General features: G+C 42.3%; 2 protein-coding genes across 3 annotated transcripts; one reads left to right on the plus strand and one right to left on the minus strand.

The window, feature by feature from the left end:
- Nucleotides 1–635: 635 nt before the first annotated feature.
- LOC101062090 (dTDP-D-glucose 4,6-dehydratase) lies at nt 636–3800 on the minus strand. The gene is made up of 12 exons (XM_003966423.3): nt 3599–3800; nt 3354–3420; nt 2985–3053; nt 2818–2908; nt 2589–2737; nt 2416–2514; nt 2250–2309; nt 2116–2159; nt 1829–1994; nt 1708–1763; nt 1381–1478; nt 636–1297 (listed from the first exon to the last, which is right to left on the minus strand). Exons 1-12 carry the CDS (start codon nt 3643–3645, stop codon nt 1176–1178), a joined length of 1068 nt encoding a protein of 355 aa, XP_003966472.2. The 5' UTR covers nt 3646–3800; the 3' UTR covers nt 636–1175.
- Nucleotides 3801–6729: 2929 nt separating this feature from the next.
- cdadc1 (cytidine and dCMP deaminase domain containing 1) lies at nt 6730–10919 on the plus strand. Of its 2 annotated transcripts, none has more exons than XM_003966424.3 (11): nt 6730–6957; nt 7268–7368; nt 7453–7636; nt 7720–7978; nt 8118–8324; nt 8478–8587; nt 8894–8943; nt 9355–9527; nt 9608–9797; nt 10320–10368; nt 10449–10919. In XM_003966424.3, exons 1-11 carry the CDS (start codon nt 6858–6860, stop codon nt 10550–10552), a joined length of 1527 nt encoding a protein of 508 aa, XP_003966473.2. In that variant the 5' UTR covers nt 6730–6857; the 3' UTR covers nt 10553–10919. The 2 variants fall into 2 exon arrangements, with proteins under 2 accessions (XP_003966473.2, XP_011604376.2); XM_011606074.2 differs by having other exon boundaries at nt 7268–7358; nt 7452–7636.
- Nucleotides 10920–12262: the final 1343 nt, after the last annotated feature.

Consider the following 12262-nt stretch of genomic DNA (forward strand, 5'->3'; position numbering starts at 1 on the left):
CAAAAAAAGTGTCCAGATTCTCTCCAACTCTGATTTTTTTTTTTTCTCTTTTTTGGTTTTGTTTTGTTTTCATTTGATACACTTTTCCTCCCTGTTAATACCCTTGTTGTGAATGTCGGAAAGTGGTGACCTTTACAGTCTTTGTAACACAGAATTAACTGTGGTTCTAGTTGTTGTGATTTGCATATTTTCAAGTGTTGGTGTGTTGATGCTCGTTTTTGGGTAAATTTCTGGCCAATCAGAAATGGGGAGAAATGGCGTCAGAGGGGTGTTTTCATTTCCAGCAAGTTAGGGAAAAAGCTTTTGTTCAAAACGCCAAAATAACATCGCTAAACAACATTTGCGGCTTTGTTGCACTTTCAAATAATCCAATTTATTCTTTATTGTGCAGTTGTGTTTAGGAGTGATTAGCATGTTGAGAATTAACTAAAGCCTCATCCTGATTGGCCAGAGAGGGGGGGGGGGGGGGGGGGGGGGGGCGACACAGCATGGACACACAGCATTTCCTGCCTGCTAGTTAGTATTTGCTTTATGTATTAGTTTAGCAGTTGTGCACGAAGAGGAGCACTGCACGAAGAATGAAAACTGTGCATCTGTTCTGATTTTACAACAAATAAAGGTTTGGATTTGCAATGTTGCCGGTCTGTTCATCTTTATTTTTGTCACAGTTCAGGAAATCAGGTCTTAAAAATTCTTCCACATGCGTATAATTAAGTATTCATTCCCAAAAATGTGAATTCGAGCTTAATAGCATTTCAAGTGTCTTTTCCTGATATAGTAGCCCTTTAAAACAAAGCCAGACTCTTTACTAAGTTACTCTAATTGATAAATTAGATGTCTTGTCTTTTCCCGCTTTATCAGGAAAGTTAGATGTGGTTTTTGAAAATGTTAGTTGAGTCACTTGGTATCACCATGTTTAAGAAATGGTTTAAAAGCTAGAATGGACAGATGGCCTGTCTGTGCTAAAATGGGCTGGAACCCAACAATATACATAAACTGAATAAGGCATAAATGATCAATAACGTCAGCCATTCTTCCGGTGAGGTAAAGTGCACTAGTTTCATATAAACATTGCTTTGTTTGTTCAGCATGTTGGTCCTGGAGGTTTTCAGTCAAACTGCCCATTGCCAAGGTTGATCCGGGTCAACGGGACAGGAATGGATTTGCTGTGGATTCTACTGTTCCATCAGGTGGTGAACCGAGCGTACTGGGTCGGCCGTTTCCTCACACTCGCCTCCTGGTCCTTGATCTTTGCTGGTGTCAGACCAAAAGTCGGGGTTGTCTTGGTACCATTTCACTTTTATGTAAGAAGAAAATAAATCGATAGCGCACATCATTCAGATGATATTATGGACAGTAGTTTTGTTAGCATCAGCATACCTGTCTGTCTGATACCTTCAGCCCAGGAGACCTGAGCTTTCCAGCCAAGCTGCAGCAGCTTCTCACATCTGATGGGGTATCGCAGGTCGACCAGCGGCCTGTACAGCAGAGTTGGGTCAGGTTCTATGGCGTTCAATAATGACTCAATGATGAGCTCGGGGGTGGCACATCCGACACCAGATGGCCTAAATTCTTGCCAGTGAGTAGCGGGTGAACCGCAGGTCTCAGATGAAGCTGGACCCAGCAAACTTAATCAAGGTTGTTAAGTTCTCTTGTATAATCTTAATGTGGACCCCTCTCATTCTATTCCTGCGCTAGTTTTCTCACCTGTCAGGCACAAACTCCAGCCAATCAGTCACTTCCGAGTCTGGCACGTTCTTCACCTGAGCCAAAAGGTCGCTGTCAACACTCACAACCCCATGTTTGCATCGTGTTTGAATCATCTCACCATCTTAACAAGCTCCCTGGCGAGCTGTACGATGGGAATCTCACACGTGGTCCCCACATTGTAGATTTCTCCCACAGTTCCCTTTTCCAAGAGCAGCAGGAAGGCTTTGATGGCATCATCGACAAACAAGAAGTGCCGAGATATTGGGAGGGTTCCCTGGATGGTGCTGTGGAAAAATAAAACCCTTTTTTTTTTGTTTCTATCCTCAAAACTGCACAAAGAGACGGGGGATTCTGTATTCTAATATCACAATAACAATATAGATATACCGGTATATACACACAAACCATTTTTTGTCCATCTGCAACAGTGAGAGAAACCGTGGAATAACCTGACAAAATTCAAGAAGAGTTTTGACTTTAGACCCAAATCCACAGCAACAGATAATCCATTAAAATAAATGAACGAATGTGGCGTGTACCTTCTCGGTGTACTGCCGCGGGCCATAAATGTTGTTACTTCTGGTAATGATGACAGGAAACTGCCAACACGTAAGCAAAAGGACACAACATGCAAGGTTGAGTCCAGACCAACCGGAGATGCCCAGATCAGATTTAAGATGTTTTTTCATGTCTTGTCAAGTGTACCTTAAATTTGTCCCAGTAGGATGTGACCAGGAACTCTGCAGCTGCTTTGGTAGCAGAATAAGGATTGGACGGCCTCATTGGACTGCTCTCATCAAAGACCTGCACAGTAAAACCAGCCTGTCGCAGTGTGACTGAGGCCACCCAGCCTGTCAAATAAACCCCCGCCTGCTGACCTGATCTGTGCTGGCCCCGTACACCTCGTCTGTGCTAACGTAGATGAAGCGCCGCGGCTGATGTCGGGCCCGGTAGGCAGCTCCCAGTAACACTTTGGTTCCGTCCACATTAACGTGATGGAAGCTAGAAGGGGACTGGAAGGACGACTCTGAGATAAAGACAGGAAATGGCGGTCATGTTGCGGCACCAACAACGGCCAAATGTCGTCTGGGTTTCGCTGCCGCTCACCGACATGAGTTTTGGCTGCGAGATGAAAGATGGCATCGACTGGTTCTGTGTTGAAAATATGATTTACCAGTCGTGAGTTACACACGTCTCCCTGTGGAGGGGGAGGCAGATTTAAGATGCTGTCACCCCACCCATATTAACGTTCTGTAAAGCTTTTCCGTTCTCACTCTGATGAATGTGTAGTTCTCTCTGTCTTCGACACTCTCCAGACTCCTGGAGCTGCAGCAGTAGTCCAACTGGAAGGAATCACACAATGGCAGACGCTATTTAACTATAAGTACAACATACGGATGCCCAGGAAAGTTTCCGTCCTCTCCTCCATATCACCATTTCTGTTAAAAAGAGGATGGTAAATCCTGACTACCTGACCCAGTCAAGGTAAAAGGAATAATAATGTAACTATATCCGGATGTTTTCTTGAAAAACCTGGATGTTTCTGCTTAACCGCAGCATGACAATAGGACCAGAAGTTAATGACGGAAAGGTCGGTGGAAGTGACATCTACAAACTAAGAATATTTCGTTTATTAAACTTACATTATCCAGATTAAGAATTCTCCAGTCTGGGTGTTTGTCGACTAAAGAGCACACAAGATGGGAGCCGCTGGGAAAAGACAAGAGGGGAGAAGAAGAACCTCGTAAGAGCCAAAGCGACTTTTTTTATTACAGGCAAGAAAGTGGAAAACATCATCCAAAAGAAAAATAAAAAGGATATTTAAACAAGCCATTGTTAAACAATCAGGCGTGACTCAAAAGTCAATTGCAAACAGTGATAATCTCACATGAATCCTGAGCCTCCGGTCACCAGAATGGTCCTGCTGAACTTCATCCTTTTTTCTTGCAGTAGCTTAGTTTACATTACAAACGGGTCCAAAAACCGCCATTGTTGTGTCTGTTTAGCTAACAGAACTTCTCTGTTTAGAACCTATCGGTACCCGGAACAAATTTAGTTCCACGTCGCTTCTGCGCATGCGCTGTCAGTACCCAATCGGAACCCGGAAGTCGTTCTGCTCCACCTCACTGATACTGTAATAAAAGCCAAATGTGACACCTTAGTAATATAAAGTCTGAAAACTAGTGATGAGGCAATGTCTTTCCAGAGTTTGTGTATTTATTTACAAGAGCAAAAGAAATGTTAGTTTCAGGGTTGATACCTCAAAACAACTATATCAATATCACAATAATTATTTTTACTTCTGCAGAACTATATTGAAGTCATTTTTACTTGAAGGGATGCTTTTTAAAAATGCATCTCATCCATTAATATAACAGTGGGACACCATGTCTGATATAATTGTGAATTTTATGTTCAATTAAACGCATGAAACTATTAATATTGTGATGAAAATCACCTGTTGACAGCATCCTGTTACAGAGACTGGAACATGTGATTGGGATTAAAGGGACAGCACTAGACTGGTTTAGATCATACTTATCAGATAGATACCAGTTTGCTCATGTCCATGGTGTTCCCTCCTCATACAGTAGGGTTAGCCATGGAGTTCCACAAGGTTCTGTACTTGGACCAATCCTCTTCACCTTGTACATGCTTCCCTTAGGGAACATTATTCGGCAGCATGGGATAAATTTTCACTGTTATGATGATGACACTCAGCTTTATTTATCCATGAAACCAGAGGAGACAGAGAAGTTAGTGAAGCTTCAGACCTGTCTTAAAGACATAAAGTCCTGGATGTCTTCAAATTTCCTCCTCCTTAACCCAGGAAAAACTGAGGTCATGGTGTTTGGTCCTGAACCTCTCAGGGATAGATTAGATCACATGATCACTCTAGATGGTATCTCATTAACATCTAGTCTCTCTGTGAGGAATCTAGGAGTAACTTTTGATCAAAATCTCTCCTTCAAATCACACATTAAATTAGTCTCTAGAAGTGCCTTTTTTCACCTGAGGACCATAACAAAGATCAGGAAGCTGCTGACGCGGCATGATGCTGAAAAGTTAGTCCATGCATTTGTTACTTCCAGGCTGGACTATTGTAATTCTTTATTATCAGGGTGTCCAAACAACTCTTTAAGAAGCCTCCAGTTGATCCAAAATGCTGCAGCCAGAGTTCTGACAGGTATTGACAAAAGAGATCACATAACTCCTGTACTGGTGTCTCTTCATTGGCTGCCCGTTAAATTTAGAATAATTTTTAAAATTCTTCTTTTGACCTACAAGGTCCTCAGAGGCCTAGCTCCATCCTACCTGGAGGAGCTAGTGACACCTTACCAGCCCAATAGACCGCTCCACTCTTAGAATGCTGGTCTACTTGTGGTTCCCAGAGTTTCTAGGAGTAGAATGGGGGGCCGAGCATTTAGCTACCAGGCCCCCCTGCTATGGAACCAGCTCCCTGTCCAGGTACGGGAGGCTGACTCCATCGCTACTTTGAAGATCAGACTCAAAACCTACCTCTTTGAAAAAGCTTATTGTTGTTAATTCTGTAGTCCCAGTTACTATCATAGACAGACAGATTATCACACTTAGGGGGTCGTCTAATCATTAGGTCACATCTTAGCTATGCTGTTATAGGCCAAGGCTGCCGGGGTCCAGAAACATGATCACCTGACAGGCCTCTGTCACCCCACTGGGTCATGGTTTCCTCTCCTCTCCTCTCCTCTCCTCTCCTCTCCTCTCCTCTCCTCTCCTCTCCTCTCCTCTCCTCTCCTCTCCTCTCCTCTCCTCTCCTCTCCTCTCCTCTCCTCTCCTCCTCCTCATCAAGCAGACTAGTTATGCTGATTCTTGTGTAGTTTTTCTGCTCCCCCCCCCCCCCCCTCCTCTCTATTTATTTACAGTTATCGCCGCCTCCGGAGCTGCATGACGACCTCAGGCCCCGCTGACCCGTTGTATAGTGTATTTTTGTGTGTGTTTCTGTTTCTGTTTCTGTTTCTGTTTCTGTTTCTCCTCAAGGTTTCTTCCTGTTAAAGGGGAGTTTTTCCTTGCCACTGTTGCTTGTCTGGGGTCAGGCCCTGGGATTCTGGAAAGCGCTTTGAAACAATTTTGATTGTATAAGACGCTATATAAATAAAGATTGATTTGATTTGTTCCAAGCACCTGTATGAAGAGCTTTGCATGAAGCATAACATTTTCATAAACATAAACAAGAAAATTTAAGAGGGCCTGTGTAAGAGATTCACCATCCAACACAAGGTGATATTTTTAACAAGTCCATTTTAAGAAAATTAAGATCAGGTAAGGACTTTTCCCATCATCAACAATTTCTAGATCCAAATGCATTTACATTTTGAAACTACTGTAAGCTGCAGAACGTCTATTCTTCACTTATAACTTGATAAGGATGCTTTACTAATGGTTGTCTTACTTATAATACCACAAATATTCCAGCTCTAAAATGTGAAAAATGGGGACAAACAACAAAACCTTGATTTTAAAGTAATATTCTATTTTAAAATATTCTTAAAACATTCCATTTATTTTCCCATTTTCTTAAAATGAGAATTTACTAGATAAAGGAAATGATGATCATTGTGATACTGAAGATTATGATTAGGAAACATTCCTGAATCATGATCCGTTTCATGAGAAACAGGACTTTGTGGAATAAAAGAACAGGTTCCACCTTCTACTTGTCTACGTCACTCACCACCCCGCCTTGAACTAACCCGGAAATGGATATTTTCCCTTCGAAATAAGACTAATGATGCGTCGACCGGATAGAATTTACGCCGCCATGGACATACTGTAGTTAAAGTGTAGATTATATACACTATGTAATTTTGAATAACAAAATCGTTTTGTCTTAACAACAAAATTGTGACACAAAAAATGGATTCATATTGGTGTAGCCTGAAGTTGACTAGTCGGCGTTCACTTGTAAATAACTCATATCATCAGTAACGACACACTTCGATAATTGCCAGATAATGTGTTTATTTTGAAACTGCCCAGCGGAAACAGTATTGCTGTAAAGCCGGTCGCTTCACACAGGTTAATACTAATACTAACACTTTCCATTTGATTCCAGTGGTATCTGAAGACGGACCGATACGATTCTTCGCTGATTGAGGGAATAAAATTGAATGGAAACAACTGAAACATGGAACCGAGTCGGCCCAGGCCAAATGAAGCCAGAAAGGGTCACGAAAGACAGCAGCACCCAGACTGACTGTAGGATAGAAGGTGAGTCGGAGTGCGGACTTAAAACAGCTGATCGCTGAGGAAGTAAACACCGCGCATCTTTGTAGGAAGGATTTGTTAAGGATACGCCAGAAATAATAAAGATTTGCGTAGATTTGTGACTTTAAATAAGCTGTCAGCCATTGTCACATATCAAACGAACATTTTGAACCAGCGCTTTAGACAACATTAGGCTTTAAATAGAAGTAATGTATTTAAATACTGGATATCCTACTTTATGGCATGACTATGTGTGATCATGCCTTTAAATAAAAAGACATTTCATGGATAATGAGTCACATTTGTACTCCAGGACATGGCCCCAGGTTATCAGAGGTGAACCTACACACCTTGCTGAGTTTATGGATGGAGATTTTCCCACAGACGCAACCTGAAGACATCGTCCACAATCAGGTAATAGATATATGACAGTCTTGGGTGCCAGCAATCCCTTCAGTACTTTGATAAAAATCCAAATTGTCCTCATTGCCTGTGCAGTCACAGGTCCGTAGGGTGGGTCTGGTGGTGGTACGAGACGGTAAGGTGGTGGGTCTTCATTGTTCAGCACCTGAGCTCCACGCAGGGCAAGCAGCCATAATCCAGCACGGCAACGCTCTGGCAGGCTGCCAGCTCTATTTCTCCAGGAGACCCTGCGCTACCTGTTTCAAGATGCTCATCAATGGTGAGAACAGAGGAAGCCACTGCCGTTTGTGATCAAACCTGCCAATCACCATGCTCATATGTCTGCTGCTGCGCGCTCTCCAGTTGGCGTCAGCTTGATTTCTTTCTGGCCCGGAGACCCTGAGGTTAGCATCCTGAGGTCCGATGATGTCTTGGGGGAGGCCCCACTTGACGCCATGGCGACAGAGATACTGAAGTCCAACAGTCGCCCTCAGATCTGCGTGTTGCTGGAGCCCCTTGTTCCAGGCCTTGCTCAGTTTATATCGGAGACATCTAGAAAGTCTGACTTCATGGAGGTGATTCCTGATCAGCAGGGATTGGACACGGATGAACTCTACAACAAGTACTGCAGCTTTCATTGTCTTGTTTAAAAGAATCTGCGCGTGCTTGCATGTACGTGTGTGTTCACATGCATGTGTGTGTCTGTGTCTGTACACATCTGTAATCAGGAGAATTTCCTCTCTGTTTTCTTTGATTTCAAGAGAGTGGAGAACACACCTGAAACTCTTCAGTGGACAGTTCCTGGTGAAGTCACCTCAGCAGCACCAGAAGATTTTAACCCATATGGGTCTGGAGAACTTCGGCTTGGACCCGTGCTTCTCCAACCTAAGAAACAACATGAGGGAACTGGTGGAAGTGTTAGCTGCAGTAGCTGCCGGGTTACCCCAGCAACACTATGGCTTCTACCGGTTAGAAGCACTTCTTTCACACATTTTTATCCATAAGTACACATTCATACAAATTGTCTTCTTTTTGTCTCCAATTTTTGCGGACCATTTACCAGTGTTTCTTTGGTTTGTTTTTCAAATCGTTCACTGTTTTTTTTATTTTCTGTGGTTCAGCGAGCAGCGTGGCACTCCGCAGCCTTCATCTCTGCCTCATCCTGAAGGACTTCCTCAAGAAGTAGCTCGTCATTGCATCATCCAAGCGAGGCTGCTGTCTCATAGAACAGGTTAGGTGGAATTCCCCAAATGTTACTGTACCTGCAGAGGCGGAGTTGGAATGTCAGTCAAGTGCATGGTTTTCCCCCCAAGGGTAGCCTAATATATATATATATATTTTTTTTTTTTTTTGGGAGAGGGGGTTATGGAAACTGGGTTGCGCAATCGGGGTAAACTGAGTTTTGTTTAGGTTAGATTCTGCTCCAGCACCATATTAGCTATATGAGGCTATATGGGGATTGAAATAAAGACATGTTTCAGCGTTACAGCAGGTTTCCACATGTGTGACTGCCATGATATTTCCGTTCTAATTTCAGAGGACCCTAAAGTGGGTGTGGGTGCTGTTATCTGGTCCACGTGTCAGTCGGTGAGCTCTTCTATAGTTTACAAAACCAGCTGATACTTTAGATCTAAGTAAGATACGCGCTTTTTAGAATTTGCTATGATCTTCGGACACTAACAAGTACCGAGGTCCAAAAATGGCACTTGGCCCAAAAGACAAGTTGTCAAACAGCGCCCCCTACTGGAAAAACGAGGCACTTTATTTACGTACAATAAAACATAAGATAATAAATAATGTTAATAGGCCGGACAGTGGTACAATGGATTTCTCTCCATATTATAAAGTCCAAAATGTCCATGAAATGACATGAAACCCTCCCCAAAGCAGTGCCACAAGTTGCTAAAATAACAGTAAATGGTAGCTCACATGTAGTTTGCATGTTCTTGGTGATGCACACAAACTAAATGAGATATTCAGGTCTGTACTCTGTTCCAGGCTTTCTGTGATGGAACTGGTCATCTGTACTTGCTGGGCTGTGGCTACAACGCGTATCCAGCAGGTTCCCAGTACGCCGAGTATCCCCAGCTGGACAGCAAACAGGAAGGAGCCCGACAAAGACGCAAATACAGATACATCGTCCACGCGGAGCAGAACGCCCTCACTTCCATGTGCGGAAAAAGTGCGAAAGTGTGGGCAAAGTTCATTCTGGACAGTCATTAACGAGATGTTTTCTGCCTCGCGTTTTAAGGAATCAGGCCGCCAACCCAGAAGAGGCGTCCATGCTGTTTGTAACCAAATGCCCCTGTGACGAGTGTGTCCCCCTCATCAGAGGAGCCGGCATCACACACATCTACACCACAGACCAGGACCGGGACAAGGACAAGGGCGACATTTCCTACCTGAAGTTCAGCAACTTAAACAACATCAACAAGTTTACAGTGAGTGCAGAAAAACCTCCTTTATAATTTCAGTTTGGTGCCATTACTTCATGTTTAAGTTTCAGTGACTTTAGTCTTCCACCCACCTGCTTTGGCATCATATTATTATTAACAGTGTTGAAGGTCTCGTCATGATGTCTGTATTTGTCTGGAAATAAATCAGCCCATTGTATTTGCAAACCCCATCATGTATTAAATTCCAGTGATGTGGGATACCTCAGAGCTCCATCTTTGGTCCTACTCTGCTCCTCTTGTGCACTGAATATTATAATAAGATTAATTATGCAAGGGATTTGCTTTGTCTGCTCTTATATTTTGTACGTGTTTCTATGGTAAAAGGCTCAAATACACCTTATATACCACAAACATGCAAAAATGTGTCGAACCATTATGATTGTCAGACACTGTTAGTGTCCAGTCAGTTCTAAAGAAATGGCAGAGATTTAGAGGGATGGTTTCATTTAAAGCAGTGTGAGTAGACGAGGACGTGCTGACTCTCTGATTCTGTGTGTGTCCTCACAGTGGCAGACGAGTCCCTCTATTTGCACAGCAGCTTCCTCTCACCAATCCAGTAAGTTCCACCACCTTCAGGTCGATTCCTTCTGAACGTCTGCATCTCCTATCGTAATCAGCACTGTTTTCGGTTTGCAGATGGTGTCGGTGGCAAACACAGCAGACAGGCTGAGGAGGACGAGAGCCCCAGGAGCAAGAAGATGTGTGGCACCAGATCTCACAACCTGCACACAGTCAGCTGAAACCTCGAAAAACTGCTTTTCCCTCAGGTTTTGTGGTTTATAGCTGCATTCAAAACATTTAGGAATGACAAAAATCATGTGCCACTGCATCATTTACCTCATATATTTGTGAGATTTTTTTTAAAGCTACATTTTATTCCCGTATTTAAACTGCAAAAAACCTAAAAAAGCTGTATTAATCGAGGCTGAAAGCCCAAGTACATAGTTTGGTTCTTGCAGAACCTCATGCGTCATACGAGTTCCCTGGAAATGTTCTGTATTCTTACTGTTGGCTTGGCTGGAGTGCACAAACAAAAGCTGAAGTACTGTTTTTTCCTTAATCTGTGTGGAGTCATGGCTGCTAAAGACTTGAGCGGTTATGTTGAAATGCTTTTAATGTTTCAAGTGTCATTTACTTTTCTTTGGGAGTTCTGGGGATGGAGAAAAGGTCAAAACAAAAAGGAAACTATCCTCTGGCAAACACTCTACAAAACGGATTGAAAGAGGGAAGTTTAAATCAAAAGCAATACAAGAAAAGTAGAATATTTAAGTAGGTTCATAGTATTATGTGCTTTAATACAGGATATCAACACACATAAATACACAATGTTTACTTTCCTGTCTTTTTATTTGTGTTAAATGTGGTCTGACAACATCAGTGTGGGGTTGGATGACTGTTTTATGAGAAGACACAGGAGAGATCATGTACAGCGCTCTCATATGTTGGACTTTAAACCAGGAGAAGTACAAACAAATAAGTTGTTTTTGGCTCAAGTCAGGCGTAAAACTGGTGTGTGTTTGTCACATCTTAAAAGCTCTTTTTTTTTAGAACTCCTTTGTGTTTTCTTGATTCTCTTCAGCTGAATAGCAAATCACATGTTTACACCTCAACAGGTACTTAATTAATCCAAAATATCCAGTAAGAATATTTAGCTAATTTGAAAATTGAGTAGAAAAAGTAAATCAGCTTTGAACATATCACATTAACCTTACTGAGTCAGTACATTTACCTGCTTATCAGTCAATTTTGATGGTAACTGATCAGATGGGTTAACTAACAACATAGCTCAAATATAGTGGGTTAACAGGTTCACAGCTTAATTGGCACAAATATGTTGTCGAGCATATTTTCTTGATCACATCAATTAAGCTCCCCTTAAAAGCAGCGATGATACAAAAGAAAGCCAACACGCCAAACTGGAAAAGGCACCTTTGAAGCTTTTCTGCTCGGCTGCGAATGGGACATGGAAGACGACACCAAAGGAAAGTACAAAGAAGAGCCTCTACACGGCAGCGTGCCTCCGGTGTGTGTGTGTGTGTTTCCACTCACTTCATGTGTGCAAACCATTAATAGAATAGCGAAACTAAATCAGGTCATAAAAATCAAGATTCAAAAAATCAGACTGCAAACAATAGTTAATGAAAGATGAACAGAAACATTGAAATCATTCTGTTATTATCCAGAAAGTGCAATCAGTCACCAGCAAAATGGACTGGTGATTAAATGATTGGAGCTTACTGCACTGGTAGCAGCCCAATCTCCCCAAAAAGCCCCTTCATTTCATTCCCATTAATAATAAATTGGATTCTTTTTCTTTAGAGACTGCCATAGCAATGTTTCGCTCAAAACTAATAACCTTTGACCTTCTTATTGCATTATGCATGGCACAAGATGATGGGTTGATATTTTTCTGTCTGACTCACTAATTTGTTTTAGATAAATTTATATTA

This window comes from Takifugu rubripes, chromosome 8, assembly GCF_901000725.2.
Source record: "Takifugu rubripes chromosome 8, fTakRub1.2, whole genome shotgun sequence".
In the NCBI taxonomy this organism is placed as follows: Eukaryota; Metazoa; Chordata; class Actinopteri; order Tetraodontiformes; family Tetraodontidae; genus Takifugu; species Takifugu rubripes.